Source organism: Gigantopelta aegis, chromosome 6, assembly GCF_016097555.1.
Source record: "Gigantopelta aegis isolate Gae_Host chromosome 6, Gae_host_genome, whole genome shotgun sequence".
NCBI lineage: Eukaryota > Metazoa > Mollusca > Gastropoda > Neomphalida > Peltospiridae > Gigantopelta > Gigantopelta aegis.
In genome coordinates, this window is record NC_054704.1 from 3,121,675 (window position 1) to 3,148,549 (window position 26,875).

Consider the following 26,875-nt stretch of genomic DNA (forward strand, 5'->3'; position numbering starts at 1 on the left):
ATTTACCACTTGGAACAAGGTAATGGACAGACCTTCTCATATTCTTACTGGCCTTTCATTGAGACCCGACCAAAGCACGGGTTGTACGTGCAAACGTCCGCATTTACCACTTGGAACAAGGTAATGGACAGACCTCATATTCTTACTGGCCTTTCATTGAGACCCGATCAAAGCACGGGTTGTACGTGCAAACGTCCGCATTTACCACTTGGAACAAGGTAATGGACAGACCTTCTCATATTCTTACTGGCCTTTCATTGAGACCCGATCAAAGCACGGGTTGTACGTGCAAACGTCCGCATTTACCACTTGGAACAAGGTAATGGACAGACCTTCTCATATTCTTACTGGCCTTTTATTGAGACCCGATCAAAGCACGGGTTGTACGTGCAAACGTCCGCATTTACCACTTGGAACAAGGTAATGGACAGACCTTCTCATATTCTTACTGGCCTTTTATTGAGACCCGATCAAAGCACGGGTTGTACGTGCAAACGTCCGCATTTACCACTTGGAACAAGGTAATGGACAGACCTTCTCATATTCTTACTGGCCTTTTATTGAGACCCGATGAAATGAAACTATATGGGTTTTTTCTTTGAAGTTATTAAGAAAACAAATAATAAATCAAAATCGATGAGTTTCATCTTTTCACTAACGCAACATTCTTCTTAATAAAGGTTTTTAAAATCTAACACTAGCAGAAAATTACATAAAAAGATCTTGAGAAGCGATATAAATTACTTTATTCACTGGATAGCCGACATCAAAGGCTGATTAATAATTCATGTTTAAACTTGAAACATGGAATGGCTTTCTTTTGAAAACTTTAAAGAGCTTTCATTGCCTCTGGGGCGTGCGAGTGCGGTCGCTATATGACGTAGTCACAACCCTTGCTAATTATTCATCAGCGGCAGTTAACAGCGTTCTGCTTAGACGGATCCGTTCAAATAGACTTGTTCGCAAATACTTTTGTTTTTCATATCCATCTAGTGAAAACGGTTTTCTGTTGTTGGTATTTTTTCTCCAGAGAATATTAAATTATCTGGAGATATTATGACCGATGCATACTATCGGAAAAAACAACAACAAAAACCTCCAAGAAAAAACAACAACAACAACAACAACAAAAACCCACACCAAACAAACAACAATACCCCCCCCCCCAAAAAAAAAACCCCAAAAAAACCCCCAAACAACAACAACAAACCCCAAAACAACAACAAACAAGAAAAAACAAAGAAAACTACGTAAACCATACGCGCGACCTAGGTGTTTCCGATTTGAAATGATTCTGTATGATGTATCAACGCTTAGCTAGTGATGATAGGTGCACATCGTGGGTTATCTATAAGTTTGAAATTATTCTGTGTATAAACGCTAGCGATGATAGGTGCATTACGTGGGTTATCTTCTTTGAAATGGTTCTGTATGATTTATCAACACTAGTGATGATAGGTGGGTGCGTCTACTTTGAAATGATTCTGTATGATGTATCAACGCTAGCGATGATAGGTGGGTGTGTCTACTTTGAAATGATTCTGTATGGTGTATCAACGCTAGGGATGACAAGTGCACGTCTTGGTGTATCTACTTTGAAATTATTCTGTATGGTGTATCAACGCTAGGGATGACGAGTGCACGTCTTGGTGTGTTTACTTTGAAATGATTCTGTATGGTGTATCAACGCTAGGGATGACAAGTGCACGTCTCGGTGTGTTTACTTTGAAATGATTCTGTATGGTGTATTAACGCTAGGGATGACAAGTGCACGTCTTGGTGTGTTTACTTTGAAATGATCATGTATGGTGTATCAACGCTAGGGATGACAAGTGCACGTTTTGGTGTGTTTACTTTGAAATGATTCTGTATGATGTGGCACTGCTATGATTTGCACATTTGCATTGCAATAACTAGATCGGATCTAATGGTTTTTAAAAAGTACATTACATATTGGTTTATTTATATTAACACACACACACAAAAAAAACCCACAAAAAAAACATGTAATATAAGCAACTTGACGAATGTGCGTGATCCGTGTCACATACGTGATTCTCGCACGGATGACGCGAGAGATGCAAGACGTATCCTTCCGCTTCAATTAGCAGTCGAATCACTGACAGGAACTCTACTACAGACACGTAGTCACCAACGTAAACACGGGGGGGGGGGGGGGGGGGGAGAGAAGTGGGGGAGTACCACTTCGTTTGTGAACGCCACTTAATATGTGGTATGCAGAAATTCTCCGTTTTAACCACATGTATTAACAGTGTCTGATGGCGAACACGTGCAACAAACCAAAGGTCCCAGCAGTATAGTTGAGGTAGGAGGATACTGCGTTGAGTATAAATTACACTGCATTTGGGTATATGGTGATCTTTCTCTTTCGATCGACCGCTCAAAATTCCTTAATCCAACATTGTGCACCTTTTCTCTTTGCTCCTTCAAAATTCTATAGCACCCCCCCCCCCCCTCCTACCCACACCCACCTTTCCTGTCCTGGACGGAGGAGCCGGCCTTAGCCGGCTCTTGTGCCCAAGACAGGTGTGCGCTACAACAGCTTGCTCTGAATGTGCATGTAAAGCCTTATGACCTGACGTGATCGGTATATGGTGCTCTAAGGGATTTGCAGACACACCAACCAGCATTAATAACTTACACAGAGGCGGACCCTAGGGCGTTGTCTTATTTCAATTTGATGCTTAAAACGTCAAGCCTTTTGTAAAATTAAATTGTGGTATAACGAACCTTTAAATTCTAGTGAACATGTCTCAAAATATGAAAAATACGATTGTTTGGAACCAGAGTCCACTTCCAACACCATTTTCGTCAATGTGGGCCCATGAATCGCTTCTAGTCTTGTCTAAGACCGTGCACCTCAGACTTGATTCTGTGACAAATTTCACAGCCTGATTAGTTCAGTAAGGTTCATATGACACGCTGGACCCCCCCCCCCCCCCCCACACACACACACACATAACCCCCTCACACACAATCATTTGAAAAATCAAACATGGATGTCAACAAAGAAAAGCTAAAACAATAATCATAAATAAATGTTTTTATTGCTGACAAAAACTTTTGTGATATTATCGAGGGTGTGACTTCAAAAATCATGCATTCTAAACATTCCACTGGCTAAAGGGTAGTAATAAACCCCCACCCAAATTACAGCCACAAAAATAAAATGCTTTGACAGAATACTGAAGACTTCAAAGGCCAAAGTCGATAGAAAAAAACTCCAAAGAGTGACGGCTTCCTACAATGAATCAACCCTAGTAAATATTTGTGAGTTTTGAAAACAAGACCAAGTAGTGTTCTTTTAAACTGTGGTCATAACTACCATACACTTTTGTTGGATAATCTGTTGTCACAGACTATCATAGATGCTATTAGATAATCTGTTGTCACAAACTATCATAGTCTAGTACAAGGTCATTCAGTTTTAGAGGAATATAGCTATTATGCATAATTTAACAAATCAGAAAGTCACTCTAAGCAATTGATCAAAAACACTAGTGTCAGACCATTAGAAGTCCAGAAATCAAACTAAAGTGAAAACACACCAAAAGAACAATACTCAACAGTAATGTCCGTAAACATTGTGTTTATGAATATTATGATGTTTGAAAATGTAATGTGTCTTCCTCTGAAACGTTTTCATACCAGCTGATTCTAAGAATGAAATCTCGAATGCACCGCAATCATCAAACTGATTTGTGTTGGTAGATAAAAAAATGCTTGTTCGGACAGGTGTGGGTGTTGGGTGATAACCACGCCAGTATCCAGGTATTAATGCTACCGTTACCGTTATCAAATGTCAGGAAGTAGCCCAAGAGATGGAAGCACGTTTCCACTGTCACTATGACTATTTTTTGCATCTCGTTTCACTGTTTGAATTTAACTTTTGAGTTTTTATATTGATGGTGATTATAAATTAATTTCTGTATTTACCTTTGTCACTTAATAGCCGATGTGTTCAAATAAACATATTAGACATCAAATTGTGATAAGTAAAATGTAGTTTTGTTGTTAAACAAATATTACTTTGCCAATTTGATTTGTAGAACCAGCCAGAGTTTCCAGTGTGAAGATGTCACTACACATTTAACTGGTGTGTATAGGAGCATGCCATTAAAACAAAAACTCTTCTAACAATGTCAAAGCATTCTAGTTTTGTGACATAATTTTAGCATATAATTATAACAATGTAAAAAAATTCAAATTATTAAAACATTTGGATCATCACTGCATACCAATATAATTTATTTTCAAAAATGTTTATTTATTGTATTTTTTATCACATTTGACTTAATCAACAATTGTCATTGCATAATCAGGCAATTAGTTTGAGAAAGTATTAAGACTATTAATTATTATGTAAGCAATAATTTCAATTCCCACACTTTATTATGCCAATTAAAAAGATTCCATCAAAGCATATGGGGTGTAAGATACAGTCACATGAACAGATGACAGATACACTGTACGTTGGACAAATAAACTCCACCACAGCAATAACCGAAATAATTATAATAAATAAAGATATCCCTGAATTGTTGTTTCACATTCACAGAAAACAGACTATATAAACCTGTAATCAGCCCAGCACACAGTTTTAGGGTATCGGTACAGCCGTCAGATGGGGTCACACATGGAATGGAATATGACAAAGTTCATCAATTAGAAATCAAATAAATAATCTTACAAATAAAGATTTTCATGCTTTGTTGCAAATGTATGAACAGGACTGAAAATCTTTTCTAATTTACATTTCATTCATAACTTGGTTTTGGCGCATAAATAAATAAAATGCATTTTGAACAGCAGCCTGGTTTTTAATTTTATGTTCAGGGTTTTAATAATATACCATACAGAACAAAATCTCATAATTATATAATGGTAATATTATTAAATAAGCCATTAAAATTACAGTAGTTTGTATCAAATGATAGTATAAGTGTTAAAGTAATAAATCTATTGCCATATCTGTAGTACCCACAAACTATATTACAATATTTGTACCCACATATATTAACGAGTTAAACACTAACAATTAAATAAGACACACATGCACGCACGCACACACACATGGACACACTGAAACCTGAGTGTTGAATAAAATAATGAAACAGAGACAGAAGATATAAATAATTTAAATAAGACACAACACACTAACTGGCCTGCCAAGTGTTTGCCTCCACACACAACCAGGGACCAGTTACAACTATCATCAAATCAGCTAATATTATGCAATATAACACAACACAATGTACTGTTGGTTTTTCTAAATTGACTGACCCAATGAAGTGACCTGTCTGATGGAGTTTGATCAGTTCCAGCCAGTGGGATGCTGTGATTAATGGACTGCAGTTTAACTCTTAAAACACTTTTATATAATCAACTCCATTTAGTCATCCCTACTGACGGAGTTTGATCAGTTCCAGCCAGTGGGATGCTGCGATTAATGGACTGCAGTTTAACTCTTAAAACACTTTTATATAATCAACTCCATTTAGTCATCCCTACTGACGGAGTTTGATCAGTTCCAGCCAGTGGGATGCTGTGATTAATGGACTGCAGTTTAACTCTTAAAACACTTTTATATAATCAACTCCATTTAGTCATCCCTACTGACGCAGTTTGATCAGTTCCAGCCAGTGGGATGCTGCGATTAATGGACTGCAGTTTAACTCTTAAAACACTTTTATATAATCAACTCCATTTAGTCATCCCTACTGACGCAGTTTGATCAGTTCCAGCCAGTGGGATGCTGTGATTAATGGACTGCAGTTTAACTCTTAAAACACTTTTATATAATCAACTCCCATTTACTTATCCCTACACGTGTGAGAGACAAGAATTTTAAAATGGTCATATTTGCAGGACCTCACCAATTTGAACACTGTTCCTTACAGTTTTACAGCAATTGAAATGTCAACTTTATAAGATGTAATCACACATATTTTATTTCATTCTAATGTATAATTAAGTTTGTATAAATAAAAACGTATCACATCTGATTTCATTCTTAACGAAAACATTCAAACTTTCTCAACAAATACCAGCTGATTTTAATAGGGTTTTACTTTTTATCCATTACAAAACTGAGTACCATTTGTCAAAGTATCCCTTGGATTCTGTTGTGCACAAATACAATATTATGTTTTTGTTTCTATGTTGAGACTTTCATCAGTATCAGAGTAATACTACTGCAACTAACATGTACATGACACTTGAAAGACTGATCAAACTCCTCGACTTGGCACTGACTGGCTTAACACACTTGCATGGACTTGGCCTTGGAAGGGTTACGTGACCCCTTGTCTGAAGGCTGTACCGAGTTACACAAACCTACATGTAAAGTACTGACTCAAATAGACAGCTAACATTATGCACTACAATCATGTTCACTTAAAGTTTAAAACCCTACATCAACATCTGGGTTGGTTATATACAAACAGATGTACACTATAGATAATAATACACATATTGTTGATACTATATTTATATTACGCTTGCTTGCATGAGGTATCAGGGTTATATTGGGTTTTATTCCGGTCAACCAGCCTCATCTGACCAGAACAGACTAGACCTACACAAAAAAAACATGCCCTGTAAACATTTCAAAGATGTTGTTTTAACTCTTGAGTTTAAAAATAGAGTTTTATAAGAATACACACATGATTGACAGGTAAGAGGGCGGGGTCACAACTGAAACACTGGGTACAATGTGCTAGCACAAGTTTAAAACTGTACCTTGTGGGGGATTTCTTTCAGTGTGTTAATTCTATAAATATCACATGTAACACTGATCACTTTTATTACAGATGTTCACGGATTCCAGACTAACAGCAAAAAGGTCAAAGATGAAAGGTGAAAAATGAAAGTAGAAGTAGAAATAAGAGAGTAGGTTGGTAAGTATCAGCACAGGAACCAGTAAGGGTGAATCAGATTTAAAACACTGACATGGTCATAAGGCAGCAGTTACCAGTTTGTTATCTTTACATTTACAGGTTCTCTTATATCTGTAAGTTCTCTTATAGTTATCTATTTCGCTTACATTTATAGATTCTCTTACATTTATAGTTTCTCTAATGTCTATAGGTTCTCTTATATTTATAGATTCACTTACATTTATAAATTCTCTTACATTTATAGATTCTCTTACATTTATAGTTTCTTTAATGTCTATAGGTTCTCTTATATTTATAGATTCACTTACATTTATAAATTCTCTTATATTTATAAATTCACTTACATTTATAAATTCTCTTACATTTATAGATTCTCTTACATTTACAGATTCTCCAATGTCTATAGGTTCTGTTATATTTATAAATTATCTTACATTTACAGTTCTTTAAAGTACTTGTTCATGCACACCAGAAGCACATTACAGGTGGAAGGCAGGTAAAGCACTGAACAAAGCACATGAGACAAAGCACACTTGTTGATTTCCTGGGGTCATAAAAACCATTAATAACTAGGTTTTTGTACTGTACCACAAAAACTATAAATGTGAAAACATGACATATTTAAAATTACTGTTCCTTGAAAATTCAAATTAAATAATTCATTTTACATTCACATTTGATTCTTTAAAAAACCCATTAAATTTGAAACAACAAAAATAACATTTTGTATAAAAATATTACATTGTATTAATCAGTTTGCATGAAAATAAATTGATTTATTTCACCAATAAACTGCTGCATGCAAATTATGTAAATAGGTTTACATGTACGGTATATGTACCAGCAAAAGCAGCAGGAAATCCATGGCAGTTTAATTTAAATACACGCATATTAAATACACATAATGCCCGTAATATACCGACATATTAAATACACATAATTCCCATAATATACCGTAATATACCGACATATTCGTGACTAGACTGCAGCCAAGCATTTAATCCTGAGCCACACCCAGAAAATACATTGAAATGCGTTCACTGGAGCATGGTTGAAATTTCAATAAACTGTCTGTACACTGCGAATATTAACACTGAAATTGATCCAGCAACTATAGTACTAGTACTACATTATGTGGAATGCAGGTTAATTTCAAACCTTATAAGAGAATGCTATTCAACTTAAAAAAATGTATTTCAATAAAAAATTCAAATAACTTTAAAAAAAAGTAATATTTTATTAATAATTAAAATAACCCAGCATATTTAGATATTTTGAAAAATGGTTATTAATAAAATGCAAATGAATCTGTAGATTAATAAAACAGTAAATAACCAAATGACAAAGTATTGTTTGCTGTAAAATGTTTTGTTATTTAAAATACAAACTGAGTAACTTGTAACTTGTGTATGTACTTTTACACCAGAGATAAAAATAGTTTTTGTTATTTTTTTCAAATGCACATCTAGTACTATTTAAAATGGTTTGTTCTTTTTCTTTTTGTCAAATGTCAGAATGAGTTATTGCAGCACATTAAATAAAATAAAAATCAATAATTTAAGTATCCTGTAACTGACATTTTATAGCAATTTAGTCATAAATTAAATCTTTTTAATGTTTTTTTTTAATGATTTATCTCTAGCTGTATTGATTGTAAAATGTCATACTGTCTTGTTTTTTTCAAAATCTGCTCATAAGTCTGTGGGTCAATTTAACACACACACACAATCAAATCATACCATATTACCATGTCCCATATACTATACAAACTGAATGCTAAAGTTGTAAATGGTAAATATGTCTCTTTTTGCTAATTGTAGTGAATGGTAAATATGTCTCTTTTTGCTAATTGTAGTGAATGGTAAATATGTCTCTTTTTGCTAATTGCAGTGAATGGTAAATATGTCTGTTTTTTCTAATTGTAGTGAATGGTAAATGTCTTTTTTTCTAATTGTAGTGATAGTAAATATGTCTGTTTTTGCTAATTGTAGTGAATGGTAAATATGTCTGTTTTTTCTAATTGTAGTGAATGGTAAATATGTCTGTTTTTGCTAATTCTAGTGAATGGTAAATATGTCTTTTTTCTAACTGTAGTGAATGGTAAATATGTCTCCTTTTTCTAATTCTAGTGAATGATAAATATGTCTCTTTTTTCTAATTGCAGTGAATGGTAAATATGGCTCTTTTTTCTAAATGTAGTGAATGGTAAATATGTCTGTTTTTTCTAATTGTAGTGAATGGTAAATATGTCTAATTTTTCTAATTGCAGTGAATGGTAAATATGTCTTTTTTTGCTAATTGTAGTGAATGGTAAATATGTCTTTTTTCTAATTGTAGTGATAGTAAATATGTCTCATTTTTCTAATTGCAGTGAATGGTAAATATGTCTCTTTTTGCTAATTGTAGTGAATGGTAAATATGTCTTTTTTCTAATTGTAGTGATAGTAAATATGTCTCTTTTTTCTAATTGTAGTGAATGGTAAATATGTCTCTTTTTTCTAATTGTAGTGAATGGTAAATGTGTCTCCTTTTTCTAATTGTAGTGAATGGTAAATATGTCTCTTTTGCTAATTGTAGTGAATGGTAAATATGTCTCTTTTTTCTAATTGCAGTGAATGGTAAATATGTCTGTTTTTTCTAATTGTAGTGAATGTAAATATGTCTCTTTTTTCTAATTCTAGTGAATGGTAAATATGTCTCTTTTTTCTAATTCTAGTGAATGGTAAATATGTATCTTTTTTCTAATTGCAGTGAATGGTAAATATGTCTGTTTTTTTCTAATTGTAGTGAATGGTAAATATGTCTGTTTTTTCTAATTGTAGTGAATGGTAAATATGTCTGTTTTTGCTAATTCTAGTGAATGGTAAATATGTTTTTTTTCTAATTGTAGTGATAGTAAATATGTCTCTTTTTTCTAATTGCAGTGAATGGTAAATATGTCTGTTTTTTCTAACTGTAGTGAATGGTAAATATGTCTGTTTTTTCTAATTGTAGTGAATGGTAAATATGTCTCTTTTTTCTAAAAGTAGTGAATGGTAAATATGTCTGTTTTTTTCTAATTGTAGTGAATGGTAAATATGTCTTTTTTTCTAATTGCAGTGAATGGTAAATATGTCTGTTTTTTCTAATTGTAGTGATAGTAAATATGTCTGTTTTTGCTAATTGTAGTGAATGGTAAATATGTCTGTTTTTTCTAATTGTAGTGAATGGTAAATATGTCTGTTTTTGCTAATTCTAGTGAATGGTAAATATGTCTTTTTTCTAACTGTAGTGAATGGTAAATATGTCTCCTTTTTCTAATTCTAGTGAATGATAAATATGTCTCTTTTTTCTAATTGCAGTGAATGGTAAATATGGCTCTTTTTTCTAAATGTAGTGAATGGTAAATATGTCTGTTTTTTCTAATTGTAGTGAATGGTAAATATGTCTCTTTTTGCTAATTGTAGTGAATGGTAAATATGTCTGTTTTTTCTAATTGTAGTGAATGGTAAATATGTCTGTTTTTGCTAATTCTAGTGAATGGTAAATATGTTTGCCCCCCAAAAGCCTCATAATATGTATTATTGTGTATGTATGCAAAACATTTTAAAGGGTCTACATGGGGAATTTTCAAAAAACTGTTTGAACTGACCTGGAATGACCGTAACAGTAAACATATGCAAAATAAATGTATAATGACTCTATTACACATGGTGTAATAATAAAGTTATTAGTGCCAATATGCGTTAATTACAATGATTGGGCAACATTACTTTCTCATGGTGGTCTTTCAACATTAGAAGAATCACCAAACCCAGCTACTGTACAAAATAAACTGCCATAATTCCATGAAGTCCAGTGAAATATTTTAGATGAATTCAATTAAAGCAAGTCTGGAAGGATTACATTAACATCTTTTAATTTCAATAATCAATTTTTAGGGGGATGAAAATCATGATAACTCATATTCATCAGAAATGAAAAAAAATAGAAATGGGCTTTATTTTAAAATAATGTTTAATTCTATGTATTCAATGTAAATGAAGTCCATTAGCACACACTAAATGGACGCTACATTAAATGGACTCAAAAAGCCAAAATATCCCTAAGTCACAAAACGACAATTTACTGTGACAAGTTCCATAATTTCCATACACTTTGAATTCATCAAATAAAATCCCCAATTCCAAAATCACTTTAGCTTAGAGACACGACATATTAATTCTAGATTCAAAACGACAGAACTGGCAGACGGGCTTAAAATAATGGAGTATGAATAAAGCAACGAAGTCTGGAAACCGTGGCAACATCATAAATAAAACAATGAAATTCCCCACAAGGTACCGATGAGAACAAGTGAAAGCACAGAAATCTCCCAGAGTTATTATTTAATACACACACACACAGCACATTTTGTTATTCAAAAACTAAACTGCCCAATTATAAACACACATACACTGTAATAAAATGATGTAGACTATATATATATTTATATATTAAACTTTCCATAAATTTTGACAAAAGGTGAAGACTTCGGCTAGCAATGGGTGTGGCTGCAAACGTGCATATCAAAAATAGGTAATGGGCACACGGAAAATGTTTCACTTAAAAATGAGAATAATTAACACACGATGGTGATCAGGAAGTGAATATAGAAATCTGTTCAACCGTGGAATAAAATACAAAGGGAAAAGGCAGGATAATGATTGCTCAACAGCTTTCTCTCGCGCACGCTCACTCTCTCTACTCGACTACAGTGTGAATGTCACTCCAAGGAGAATGTTACACAGTATAAGTTATACATTATATAATACAATTGAAATAGTCATTGATGAAAAAATAAACAGTAACAATCCTGATAGGCAAACTCACACACGCTGCACACACGAAGATAACTTAAAGATCACAATATTGCCATATACATATATGTATTGAAAAAAACACACGTCAAAGATGAAACATGGGCAAAATCAGTCCAATAGTCAGCTGTAAAATAAATACTAAACTCTTTCAAACAATCAAGTAGATCAGGTCTAGCCATCTCAGATAAAAGGAATAATTTATCAAACCTCATAACAACCAATCACAAAATCAAATACTAGAAAACAAAATGGCTGAACAGTTTATAAATTTTGTTGTTGAAAAAAAAAACATGATTGCAGCTTGCACCTCCAACCATCATAATACTACAATCAGTGTTAAAACTATCAACACGAAACCATTACTCTATTTTTGATCTTGAAAAAGCCACACAAAAATAACTTGTTTATCATAAATTCACATCCATGATTGGTTTTCCATCCTGACTCCATATCAAATTTAAAAAATATTTAGATGAACAAAACACGAACAAAATACAAATCAAGTGTGAGTCAGTATTTTGTTTTTGACTGTTGTTTGAAAATGTGTCAGTGCTGGAATGACTTTCCTAGTGTTGAAATAAAACCTAGTCTTCCATACATACATCGAGTGAATAATGATAAACAAATCATTTCCTCAGTAAGCTGACACAAGTTCTAAATTTTCACTGTGACCTAAAACCCTGTGTTTAGTTTTAGTGATCTCTTAATGCTTTTAAATTAAGATACTTTTGCATTAGGTTTTGAATCAAATTCTGAAACAAGTATTGAAATATTGCATAACATGGACGGACAATTCTATGGACGTAAGTATAAATGGACAAGAGCAACATAGAATGTCCCTTTAAGTTGAAACAGTCCACTAATAGTTTAATAGCCAATTTTAAACTTGTTTATTTTAGCCTTTATTAGCGTATTTTAACACACTGCAACAATTTTAATTTTACAACAGCATGTTGAAATCCAATGCCTGTGATAGCACTTGGCAACCAGTGTAATAACTCAAGTGTTTTACCAGTCTGCAAACATGACCTTTTGGGTTTAAAGTGTAAAAGGTCATGCAAGCTTATATACAAGGAACAGATTATTAGGTAGGGTAGAGAATATCCAACAAAAACATGGCAAAAACAAGACCATATGACTGATTAGAAAACACAGCTCCTCTGATTAAGGTTTCCATCAAGTTCCATCTCAAAGAGTGCATGCTTATTATGATGGGTGTTGTCAAACAAACTATTACTTATGGACATACACTTTTATAAACTGTGGGCAAGATTTTTACAACAGAGCTATTTCTTAGGGGGTTTTCTGATAATATAATAAATAAGTTTTGCTAGAACACTTGAGGGAGTGAAGGAAAACTCATGACAATTACTATGTCTGAAAGTTCAAATCCTTCCCAGCTGGACAAAAAATATGATCATAATTTTGTCAAACTGTGTGAATAAAAGATGAACTAGTTAGGAATAACATGGATGACTACAAGGCCAAGTGTTTCGTCCAAATCTAACTTTAGTTCATGTTTGACAATATGGTCAACAAGTTAAAGCCTAGTGTTTGTCAACATAATGATATGCAGGTTGTTCCCAATAAAGGACAGAATGAAACATTACACTAGAATCCCCCTAATAGGATGACAAGAGATTAGTTTAAACAGAGAAACTGAGGAGTAGAAAATAAACTCAGTGCCAGTGTTTTGATGAGAACACTGATCACTGACTGGAGGGCAGATTATGAAACAACAGTGTAGAGGGAGGGAGGGTGGGAAGGGGCAATGCCTGGGGGAGGGAGGGGGCAATGTTTGGGGAAGGGAGGGAGGGGGCAATGTTTGGGGAAGGGAGGGAGGGGGCAATGATCTGGGAACAAAGAACCTGATTAGTGATTATCAGTTACACACTGTGAAGATTTCTCTTTTTCATGGCATTCTTAAATGGCAGTCTTTTAGAAATCTAGACCTATCAGTCAACTCATGTTATTGACAGTGTTGAACACTGGATATCATAAGTGTTGACAATGGGCAACATCACAGTTGACTGACACTGACACCATTGTAGTGCTGACACTTGGTATCAGTTTTGAAATTTCATACAACCATGTCAACACTTGCTATCATCACCGTGTTGACACCTGATATCATCATGCTGACACTAGATATCCTTATAGTGTTCATACCAATATTCTTATAGTGTGGACACCTAGTTTTCAAACTTCATGTGACCATGTTGACAATGGTACAGGCCAATAGTCTTTGTTGGAAATTCACTTGGACTCCATCTTGCACGGCTATATGATTTTGAATATAATAATGGATTTGACAATTTCATTGGAAGGGAATGAACAGCAAGTATAAATCTTGGTTACTGAAAAATGATAACATATTTTGTGCATGTATCATCACCTCAAGATATGTGACGGTCAAGAAGTCTCCAATATAGTTTGATAGTAATGCCAATAACAATGGGATCCAGCTCAGTGGATGGAGGATATCTGCACAGCAGGTAATAACAGCCAAGGAGTATTACACAGCAAAATAAATAAACAGTCGGAATATTGTTACATTTTCAGTCAAAAAACATTGCCAAAAACAGGAAAATAAATATTGCATTAATATCAACCAGTGTGAAGAACTATACTGACATTTTAAATTGTGTAAATTAATATGGACATGGTTTCTTTTAATGCAAATCATGATCAAAGATCAAAGCCACAACTTCATTACTGCTTTATGACTTCATTATGCTTGGATTCAGTGTCATTCATATAATATGCATTTAATACTGAGATTCATGTAGGTATAAGAAAGTAGGTTGGTTGTTTTTCCATGCCATTATTTTATTCACAGTATTATTATTATCATCATCATATGGTGAAAGTACAGCCATCATAAAGCGGACATAAAGAAACAACCAAGTTACTTTCTAATGGGGAGGAATATGCTGCCTTCACACAAACACAGATCGAGGTCTGAATCTCAGATTAACTCTATATATGTTAAAAGAAAATAGTTGCACACGATATACTGGAGCACACCACACACGGACACACATGCTTGTTTGTTTTGGAAGTCAATCACAATGTCAAATGATTTTTAAAAATGGAGAAAAAAAACAAAAAAACAACTTAATAATTGCACTCACAAATTGTGGACCTAGACATCACACAAATTTCCTGAGGTATGCGAACAACAAGTTCACTCAATGTGAAGGCTACATGCAGATAGCAGTTTAAGGGTTAACAGGTGTTAGGACAAAGGTCACAGCCATCACCTTGTCCACCTTCTCACGCACTGGCATCTTAGCAACAGCTGGCAAGAAAATACTGTCTGGCTTTTTCACGTCCAAGTTGAAGCTCTGGACGACTGGGGCGTCACTGACGTTGTTGACGATGATCTCCTTCCTAACGACCAACTTGTCATCCTCCTCATCATCAAACTCATCCAGCTGTTCATGTTTGTGATTTACAGTCTTAAACTGGGTCTGAGCTTGATCATGACTTCGAATTGTGTGGTGCTGCAGCAGCTGAGGGTAGAATGTGGAAAACTTACACATGCTGCACGAATGCTTTGACTTCACTGGTGGACTAAAGTCCTTCAGGCTGCGAATGTGCACTTGTCTCAAGTGCTTATTGCAGACAGCACGCGACAGGAATCTCTCCCCACATATGACACACCTAAATCTGCGAATTGGCTGTGACACTTTCCTACTCCCTGAGCTTGAGATATCAAGAGGTTTGTCCCCATGCATGTTCTCCGCATGACGATTCACCACATGTTTACTTGGGAATGACTTAGGACACAACTTGGTATTCTTATATACATTATGCACAGTCTTCTCATGCTCATAGAGGTTCGAGATCCACCTTGTCTTGAAGTTGCAGATCAGACAGACGTACATCTTCAGCTTGTCTGTTCTGGATACCCGTTTTTTAAATCCAAGACCGTAGCCAAAATTAGTGACCGGACATTCATCACCACTAGCCGATGCGTCGCCATCTTCCTTGAGAGTGACCTGTGCATTGTGCTCCTGGATCAGGTGAAGCTGCATGGAGAGCTCACTGGGGAACTGGAGTCCACATACCTGGCAGGTCTTAGGGTCAGGGACTCCCAGGACAGACCCTTCAATTGTGGGTGTGGAACCACCAAACTTGTACATGTCCATCATTGGCCAGCCACTGTGGTCTTTCATAATGTGTGCCTTCAGCCAGTGGTCATTCTTAAAGCGACGATCACAAATGTTACAAATCTCTGCAAAGCTGTTGTAACTGCGGCTGTTAAGAATGTCATCTTCCGCCTTAAACTTGAACAGCTGGGTTGGTTTGAATAAACTAGAAGGTTTCTCCGATTTGTCTTCACCTGGTGATGGTAGTGGAGAGTGGTCTTGTTTAGGGGTGTGAGATGGTGTCTGCCCATTCTTGTCAGGCATACCAAGATCAGGTTTTTCACTCGATGAAGCATTGCTGGCAGTTTCAGTGTCCGATGGTGCAGGGGAGTTGCTTCCTACACTGGGAACTATTCCATGTTTGTTTAGTTTGTGTGTCCTCAAAAAGTACTTATTACACAGCTCCTTATTGCAGATCTCACATGACACTCTGGAAGAATTAGCCGGTTCCTTCCATCTCCATGTGTGACGCTCAAAACCTTCCTTACTCTTGCTGCTACTGTTGCCATTAATATTGGAACCACTGGCTGAACTGGTGACTGGGCTAGTGGCTGAATTAGTAGTCACTGGACTCATGGCGGGGCCTTCCTTACTGCAGTTGTTCCCAGATGTCTCTTTACTGCTGCGACTCTCCTTCAAGTGGTCCTTTAATTTGCTGTTGCTGCTGCTGCTGCTGATACTATGAGTATTTCCAAAGAGGCTTGAGGTCAGATTGAGTCCAGGTAAGCTTGGCATTCCTGGAAATCCTGGCAGACCAGGAAATCCAGGCATTCCTCCTTGTGCACCAAATGGATTGAATCCCGCCATACTGAAGAGGCTGCTGCTTAAAAGGCTGTTATGGAAACTGCTTGTCAGATTGTTCACTGTGTTGGGGATATTGGACATTCCCATGGATGAAGATTTTGGCAGAATGTTTTTTGGAGCACTGCTGTAGGGCATGCTGACTTTTGTTGCTGGTTCACTATCTAGTTTGTCTGAACGAATGCCATGAATGTTCAACTTGTGTGTTCGCAGAAAGTACTTGCTGCAGAATTCCTTCTTGCAGATTTCACAATACGCCTCAGGATCAATGCCCAGCTTGACAAGCTCATCACTGGATGGTTTTTCAGTTGAAGATTCTGGAGTGAGGTGACTCAAGTCATGCTGCTTCTTACTCAGGTTAAGAGTTTGGGACCGCTGCAGGATATCCTGGGTTATCATTTCCGCAGTGATGATGGACAGATCTCTCTGGTCCTTGGGGGTTGAAACAGGAATCTTCATCCCTGATGCAGAGATTGGTATCTGCTTCCCACTGGCAAATACTGCGGCTGCAGCAGCCTCTGCAGCCTTTTCCTGTGGACTCAAATCAATGCCGTGAACTCGGAGCTTATGGGCCTTGAGAAAATACTTGTTGGTTAGTTCTTTATTGCAGATGTCACAGATGACTCTATCGGCTAGCTTTGCAGCTATCATGTTGCCAAATATAGTTGTAGCACTGGTATCTCCTGCACTACTTGTTCCAGTGCCAGATGCTTTCAATTCAGCCATATGAGCTTCAGCTGCAACCTTCAACAGTCCTTCTGAACCACTGAGGTCAGTGGCCGACATGGGTAAGTCTGATCCATCAAACAGACTCTCGTTAAGCATTCCATGTACGTTCATTCTGTGGATCTTGTATGAATACTTACTGGAGAACTCTGTATTGCAAAGGTTGCAGAATGTAACTGGTGATTCTGAGTTTGAAGCAGCGTTTGGACTAGGCTGTGATCCAGGTTCCATCTTCATGTTTAAAGGCATCTTGACACCAGCTAGCATTGAGGCATCAAGCGCTTCACAAGACATTCCAAATGGTAATGAAGAACAGAGGTCGTCACTGAATATTCCATGTTTATTGGCTCGGTGCACTTTGAGAAAGTACTTGTTACAGAACTCTTTCCGGCAAAGTTCACAATAGGCTTCAGCATTGAGAACACCAATTCCCCGAAGTGCATCATTTGTAACTGAAGGCAGCATCTTGGACTGTTGTTCCAAGTTACCTGAGGAGTCATGAGGAGAGGATGTCGAAGTGGATGTGGTGATGATGGAGGCTGCCGTGATACAAGGCGCCTCAGAAACAGAACACACAGGCAGTGGCTGGGAGATGATGGCAGACGGCTGGCTGTGGCCTGGCTGCTGGGGAAGCAGTGATTGTGCGGAAATGATAGCAACAGGAGGCATGAAAGGGTTCAGGACCATAACACCTGGCATATTCAGAGGCATGTTCGGCAGACCCATATTCACAACAGGTGGAGGCAGGATCATCTGTGACGAGGTGGACACTGCCGACATTGTTGGCAGACCATCGAGTCCTGCAATAGAAGAAGGTATGTGTCTACGTTTGCCAGACTGCGGTGTGGTTGGGTTTTCAGGCACAATACCATGGACATCTTGCTTGTGTTTCTTGAGGTAGTATTTGTTGCAAAAATGTTTCTGACAAATTTCACAGTAGTCTTCCATATCCAGTCTTGGGACAGATGCGCTGTTGTTGTTGTTGTTGTTGCTGCTGCTGCTGCTGCTGGTGGTGGTAGTGACAACAGCAGTGGTGATGACGCTGGTGTTGGGTACTTTGTTCACAACTGGTTCTCTCTTTATCTCTGGCGCTGGCTTCTGAATTGGGACTTCAGGTTTTGTTGCCTCCAGTTTAACAGTGGTTGAAAGCTTTGGCTCACTTTTTGGAAATGCAAGAATTGGTTTGGACAAAGGTTGCTCCACTTTTAACGAAATGGGTAACTGCATGGGTGGCTCTGGAGGCATGACCATACTGACTGGAGATGATCCCGATGTAGAATTCATGCTGAACGGAGATGTCGAGTTCTCATATATTCCATGTTTATTGGCTTTGTGAGTCTTGAGAAAATACTTATTGCAGAACTCTCGTTCACACAGTTCACAGAATGCATCCTGGTGAAAGATCCTGCTCCCATCACCTTTACTAACAGGTACTCCCAACAGTTCTTTACAGTCTGGCTGGCTAGGGTCCGGCAGCATGTCACTGACAGGAACCGTCTGGTCTTCATGACCATTCAAGAACGTGGTCTCCTGTTGGAACTCACGGCCCAGTCGATGGTACGCGGTTGGGTAACCTTTATCTTCCTCCTTCGGTTTCTCCAAACTGGGCGGCTTCGTGTGAATGGCGGCCGTGTGGCGAGCGAGATCGTCCTGGGTGGGGAATGTTTCCGGACACCTGCTGCATGAGATGATGGAGATGTGGAGATCCATTGGCATGTCATCATCCTGTGTGCCGCTGTCGTCACGCGCTGCACTGCTACCATTCGAATACGGGTACTGCTCCCCCGGGGCCGTCACGGGTGGAAGTATTGATCCATAGTCCTCGTACACACGGATTGGCTTAGTCTGCTTTCGGCGGCTTGTTGTAATCATGGTAGCTCCAAAATGTTCTTTTGTAGTCTTCTGGTTTTGTTCTTTTTCTTATAGAAGTTCTGAAAACTTAATAAATTCACCTTTCTTTCCCTTCAGTTGAATGTTGTCACTATTATGCTGTTTCTTGTTCTGGCAGTCGAGTGTGTGGACATTGTGATCACGGACTGACGGCCGGCACAGAGTTACACAGAGAGTCGTCTAACCCACAAACAGTGGCATGGTCTTCCATGCTGAAACGACACAAAAGGACAACAATGTAATCATATACCGCCAGGCAGATACACAATATGTCAAAGTTAAAATTACTTTATTACATAACTGTCACCGTGGCCGGAAAAGCCTCGCTGATTGCAAGATGAAGCCAGAAATTTAAGATGGACCTTCATTATCTAGGTATTAATATTCTCTACAGAAGCATGTAAATGCAATTTATGGTTAATTTTCAAGTTAGTAATGAGGTGATTGAAAAGTACAATAATATCAATCCTCATTCTGACTGCCCATTCACTTGGAGTGATACTTTGTACAAAATGAGATTTTCCTAAATAGATCGTGTAGCTCGCAAGGCGACCTGTGGGAAGAAAGCCATTTAAATGCAAATTATAGCACAGCACTCTTCAAATTGTTTTGCAGAAATAGTGAGACCGGGATTGACATTTCTTGAATATAATTTCTCAAACTAATGCGTACAGAGAGGCTTTCAGCAAACTGATTTCAATTCGGCTACAGTGTTTGTGAACTATAATTATTCTGATAAATCACACGTCATAATTTGCATTCTGAGAGCAGAGAGTCGTTTGTAGTTGTGCACGCTGACGCGGTGCAATCAATACAAGATGCGTATGAGTTGCAGCACATGTCACGCTCAGACATGTCACTGTTGACATTCTATCGACACTCAAATCTTGTTGCTTTATCTGCAAGTAAATTTCATTATAAATCCTGCTAAAATGATGATCACGCTCATACCAAGCGATGTCAGATGCCAGATGGAATTTTCTCTCTCTCTCTCCAGGCCAAAGCATCACTTGGATAATCAAAGAGGAAAATGTAAAATGGCACTTATAAACTAACTCGTAAAAAGTGTTGAAAAAACAAACATTTGTAGTAATGACAAGACAACAATTTTCTTATCTCCATGTATACATGGGAAACACAGTCATTAACAGAAAATATAAAACATTCAATATTAAACTGCCATTATTTATTGCAATACCTAGAGACATTTTAAAAGATTCATTATTCAACACTAATTTAAAAAAACATTATTCAAATAAAAAGTCACACAAAAAGTTGTTATTTTTCCCACAGTACAGCAAGTGTTGTATTTAACAAACAATAAATTTGTCTTTTAACTACTTTTATGTTGTCAAATAGTAAAACAATAACTTTTTATACATATAATAGTGAAATTGATTTTACATTAATTAAAAATACAACTATTTTTAACATCTCTTCACTAGTCAAATTCAACTGTTTTGTATTGCACCTAATAACATTGTTTTTTTAATCAATTAACAGACCTTTCTAGTGTTTAATATTTAGACTATTTAACATGTTTTAACAAAATAACTGGTAAACATTTTCTGAACAAATAAAAAAAAGACAAAAATCATATTCCAAGGTTTAGTTCAGACAACCAATAATTTTCCCCACACATAACCGCACTTCGTCTCAGAGAAAACTCTTTCACATGAAATAATGCATATGTTTGGAAATGAATAGCAATTTGCTATGCACCACATATTTAACACATATGTTGTTTGCCAGACTAGGTGCATGCTAGTATTAATCATCTGTTGTTTCTTACAAGCTATCTAAACCTTTCACAAAAAACAACTGACAAAAACACATGACAAAGAAAACTAAATAAAAAACTTAAAACCCAGTAATTTGAGAAATACCATTTTACTGTTCAGTATTAATGTGAAAGACCCACAGCGTTTGAACTATTTGTGTAGCAAAGCTATAGCTAATATGTGTGTATAATAGTATAAATCTACAAGCTAAAGAGGCCACAATAAATACAGTCACATTATGTGTCCAACATATTGCTTGCTTTCACATTTAGTGGAAAGAAAGAAAGGATACCTGCTGCTGCCACACATGTTACTCTTATTGATAAAGCAGCAAGATATCTTTTATGTACACTTTACAACAGACTGGATGGTACATACCACGACCTTTGATGTACCAGTTGTGGGGCACTGGGTGGGATGGGGGTGGGGGAATGAGTCCACTGAGGGCGATCCATCACACCTCAGGTGAGCGCTCTACCACTGAGCTACAACCTCTTTCAATTACTAAAACAGACACCCCTATACAATGTGACCACGTCACTATTATTAAAACAGACAACCCTATACAATCTGTGTATTATTATGTAAAATAAACACATGACTGAAGCACAGTAAGTTACCTAGAAAACCAATACTTTATAATGTACTTAACAGAGATAAACAGCGTACTAAATAACAATATGTTTATAAGTAGCTCTCAAAAACAAAACACTGATCTACATTACCAGCTGCTATAGCTCATACGCCTGCTTTCTTGTCCTTGAACAATACACCGACTCTTTTAATACGTTTAAAACTGACCCACAGCCTTTTATCTTCAATTTTATCAGATACATACATATATATGTATATCTGCATGAAGTTTGAAAAGGTCAGGTGTTTGTTGGCATGTAAAACTGACCGTGCAGCAAGGAAAACTGTGGTGTGTTACCAAATACGATGAAATTAAACTGAAACATGTTCTGCAGTTAACAAGCTCACAATACCGACTAGCATCCACCGACATGTACATAAAGCCGACATCCCATGAGTTGTAATAACAGGTTTACCTCGCCTCAATAGAAGGGACAATTTCTAAAGAACCGTGGCAAAGAATTTAAAATCTAAATAAAGCAATTGATAATAAAGTGCATTATAAAGTTTGAAAGGCATGGAGTACTGGGTGAACTTGGGTTGGTGTGTTCTTCTGCTAGCTGTACTGCAGGAAAACTCTATCTCTATAATGGAGCGTCCATTACCATATCAAAGTGAAGCATTAATCATACAAACTTATTATTGTAACTATGCATTCAGCTTAACTGAAAAGTCGATAAATAATACTTTCCGATTCAAAATGCAACAATAAACTGTTTCTGTGAAATACTGGTATCCACTTAACATAACAAAACAAAATCTCTTATTTGCATTTCACTTTCGCTGGCATTAAATCCAGCTTACGTTAATAATATACCCACTTATCGCATGACACAAACTTTTTAGTTTTTAAATGTCTTAATCAAATTTCAAATCTAAAGTCATAACAAAATGTAAATACATATTTGCACATCCAATATGAAACTTTGCGATAAATTATTTGTTTATTCACTCCTATTAAAGAAAACAGAGTAAACTTTCACTTAAATGCATCTATTCTTAAAAGTGACAATCAAATTTCAAATCTAAGTAGATTGCGGATATAAGTAAAAAGATATAGCTATGTTTGTACATCACATAGCAAACGATGAATTACACTCGAGCTAAGAAAGCATTAAAACAAGATCTCTTGAATACATCCTCTTATGATTTAGTTTTAAAATGTCACAATCAAATATCAAATCCAAATAGATTTACAATCCGATCTTTGAAGTAAAATCCACATATCAGTACACATGAATATCTGCAATCTGAATAGTAAACCACTGTATCAAGCATTAACACCATTCCTAAGAAACCAGGTTTGAAATAAATTAAAACCTTTGCCTGTGAGAACATATACTGTCAACTTTGTCATGTCACCCAACCCTAGTAGCTGCAGGTGGACAAAGGGCAGGTAATTAGGATGAAAGTATCATTCACAGATGCAAATGACCAGAAAAAAAGAAGAAGAGAGAAATATTTTTACACCTTTCACTTTAGGCCACTTGATACTTGAACAGGTCACAACATGGTTGGTGCCCAGTGGTGTTAGCATTCTCTGGCAGTGACTCTCATTCAACATGGCTGGCCTGTAGGACCTGGAAACATCTTCCAAATAATAGCCGTCATAATTGCACTTGCTTAATTGAAACGTCTGCCACACAATGAAAACAATGCAGATTGCCAGTGAAATCTGTCCACAGGATTAGGCTGTACAGCACAAAGGGAATTAAAATATTTAAAACCGTCTTAGAAAGCACACCCATAAGCTGCAATTAAGGCAGGAAAACAAATACTTGTTTGCACTAAAAAATTGCTTTCAGTAATTCCATTGTGTGTAGGAAAAGGAATGGTTGTTTAAAAAAAATAATAGTGATAAATAAATAAAAATTATTAAGCAGTTTTTTAATCATGACATGTTCTGAAATGAGGTTTATTAGTTGGATGAACAGGGATACAGACACAGACTAACAGAACAGGAAAGAAATGTGTCTACGGAGACGCCCCAGCACATTGTTTAATTGCCTTGTAACAGGGATATATACAGAGACTATTAGAAGAGAAAAGAAATGTGTCTACTGAGACACCCCAGCACATTGTTTAATTGCCTGGTAACAGGGATATATACAGAGACTATTAGAAGAGAAAAGAAATGTGTCTACTGAGACACCCCAGCACATTGTTTAATTGCCTGGTAACAGAGATATATATACACAGACTATTAGAAGAGAAAAGAAATGTGTCTACTGAGACACCCCAGCACATTGTTTAATTGCCTGGTACTGTAACAGATTTTTAACACCCATAGCAAGAGTTCCTACTGGTCTGGGTTGGACCAATATTCCACTGAAGTTATTTTAAAGAACTCTTCTCCTTATTGTGAGGTGTATAAATGGGATCTTTCATCCTCATATTTTAGCTGCACTAATCTGGAACGTGTACAATAATCTTCAACACGTGATCTGGTTGCTGTTGTCAAATATACGATACCTTTTGATTCAGTGCAGTACATAATTACATGCACTTTCCCCACAGACGAAACCACACCTACCATGTACCAGTGCTTACAGTGATAGCATTATACTGAGATCTGGTGCATACCGTGTCAACACAAGCCAAGTTAGTAAGCACAATTACACAGTACATGTATGCCATGTCACCACCATACCATGTCACTGAGAACCAGTGAATACAGTGTCACAATTACACAGTACATGTATGCCATGTCACCACCATACCATGTCACTGAGAACCAGTGAATACAGTGTCACAATTACACAGTACATGTATGCCATGTCACCACCATACCATGTCACTGAGAACCAGTGAATACAGTGTCACAATTACACAGTACATGTATGCCATGTCACCACCATACCATGTCACTGAGAACCAGTGAATACAGTGTCACAATTACATATCGGTTACTAAGTACCAGTGCATATACCATGACATCATTATTTCAATTTGTGAGCACTGGTGCATACCATGATGCCATTACTGTAGTCATTGAGCACTGACTGAAAAGAGAAAGAACCCACTGGGTTCACTGAAGGGATCGATCCCACAATCTCCCAGACTCGTGGCTATTTTAGTTTTTAACTTACTTAAACTGCTGTGGCTGGCCTGTAAGGACAGTGACTAATTCTACATCTACTTTGTCTGAGGCAGGACGTAGTCCAGTGGTACAGTGATCACCTGATGTGCAGTTAGTCTAGGATTGATCCTCGTTGGTTGGACCATTGGTCTATTTCTTGTTCTAACCAGTGCACAATGGGTATACCAAAGGCTGCTGTTTGTGGGAGGTGAATATAAATGATCCCTTGCTGCTAATGGGAAAATGTAGCAGGTTTCCTCTCTAAGACTACATGTATATGTCAATTACCAAATGTTAATGTCCAATAGCTGATTATTAATAAATCAATATGCTCTAGTGGTGTCGTTAAAACAAAAACAAACTTTAAATAAACTTCCATCTGCTTTGGGAATGTTCTAGCTAAGTCAAATAAAACCATGAGAACATTAAACTGAGTACATTATATAACAATTATGAAGAGGTTTTTTTCTTGCCAAGTTTCAAAGCATATTATGTTGAAGTCACGTTTTAAAGCCATACACTTACAACAGAAGTTCAAATCCATATCTAAACAAAGTGTTTGAATGGCTTATTGTATAAAGCACACAATGCTTGGGCACTTGAGAGAGAAAAAAAATAGAATAAATTTTTCATAGGCGCTTCAATGACTAAAGTTCACTTTTTATTCACAGTGAGAATGAGTGTGCCACATGAGAATTTGTTGTGTGAATGTAAAGCAGCATTCTGATTGGTTGACTGAACGTATCGTGTTATAATGCTGTACATTTGCTGTATGTTGCATCCGATTCACATGGCATGTGCTGCCAACTCACACACACACACTAACAGAACACAGGCACCCAATGCACGTGTAAGCACTATGTCATTAGCTTCTCTGTGTACGCAGGTGTCTTCTCAATATGCATGCTCGTGTTAGGGTGCAGTCACATCGCGTTCACGGGCAGGACGCAGCCCAGTAGTAAAGTGTTCGCTTGATGCATGGTCAGTCTAGGATCAATTCCTGTTGGTGAACCCATTGGACTATTTCTCGTTCCAGCCAGAGGCCATGGTTTAACATCCAATAGCTGATGATTAATAAATCAATGTACTCTAGTGGTGTCGTTAAACAAAACATTTTTTTTTCACATTGGGTTTAGTCACAAAAATTAAAATCCACTATTTTTAATGAGAGCGTAAGTGCTGGATGATCCCGTGTGAATGCTCTCACAGGAAATGTATTTTAATGTTTGTCGCTGCACCACACATCCAGTGTGCAGGAGACCATACAGAGATCAACCCGTGGACCAAAAATATCCACAAATCTTTGCTGGGTCTTTTAAAAAATAATTTTGAGGTAGGATGGGAGATGTGAGCTTATCATCAAAGAACAAGTTTGTGGGGTGGCTCTAAAATCAGGACTTAAAAGCTAGAAGAAAAAAAAAGAAAAAAAAAAAGAAGAGATTTTTCATCTCTAATGAAAATGTGCAATGTGTGTCCATCTATGAATGCATGTATCTCTGTCCGCCCATCTTCATGACTAGCATCCATCCATCCATCCATTTATTCATCCATCTTCATGACTAGCATCCATCCATTTATTCATCCATCTATCCATTCACCTATCCATCCATCCATTTATTCATCCATCTATCCATCCACCTATCCATCCATCCTTCCATTTATTCACCCACCTATCCATCCATCTATTCATCCACCTATCCATCCATCCATTTATTCATCCATCTATCCATCCATTCATCCATTTATTCATCCATCCATTTATTCATCCATCCATCCATCCGTCCATCCATTCATCAATCTATCCATCCATTTGTTAATCATCCAGTCCTCCACTCCATGCATCTGTATTTTGACAGGACCACAGCAGAAAAATTGGAATCCACATACAAGCTTATACCTACACACAAGGTGCATTGCCCAGTGTGACTCAAGGCCAGGGAGTAAGGACAATAAATGTTGTGTATTGTCGGATGAGCCTGTGTAATTGTTATGTGGCCCACATGGGAGTGCGGTTCCACCTACACACATGCAAACTGTTACTGGCAGATTA

At 36.8% G+C, this 26,875-nt stretch overlaps 2 protein-coding genes across 2 annotated transcripts in view; both read right to left on the reverse strand.

The window, feature by feature from the left end:
• Window positions 1–3,049: 3,049 nt before the first annotated feature.
• Window positions 3,050–26,875, reverse strand: part of LOC121373972 — a 48,607-nt gene continuing 24,781 nt past the window's right edge. Inside the window, exon 2 of the mRNA XM_041500829.1 lies at window positions 3,050–19,544. Coding sequence (XP_041356763.1) covers window positions 14,983–19,314 — 4,332 coding nt within the window. The 5' untranslated portion in view covers window positions 19,315–19,544 and the 3' untranslated portion in view covers window positions 3,050–14,982. The remainder of the gene's footprint in view (window positions 19,545–26,875) is intronic.
• The window catches only part of LOC121376556 (flocculation protein FLO1-like), a 107,911-nt gene continuing 100,507 nt past the window's right edge, over window positions 19,472–26,875 (reverse strand). The window contains exon 4 of the mRNA XM_041504467.1: window positions 19,472–19,544. Within this exon, the coding sequence (XP_041360401.1) occupies window positions 19,472–19,544 (73 nt within the window). The remainder of the gene's footprint in view (window positions 19,545–26,875) is intronic.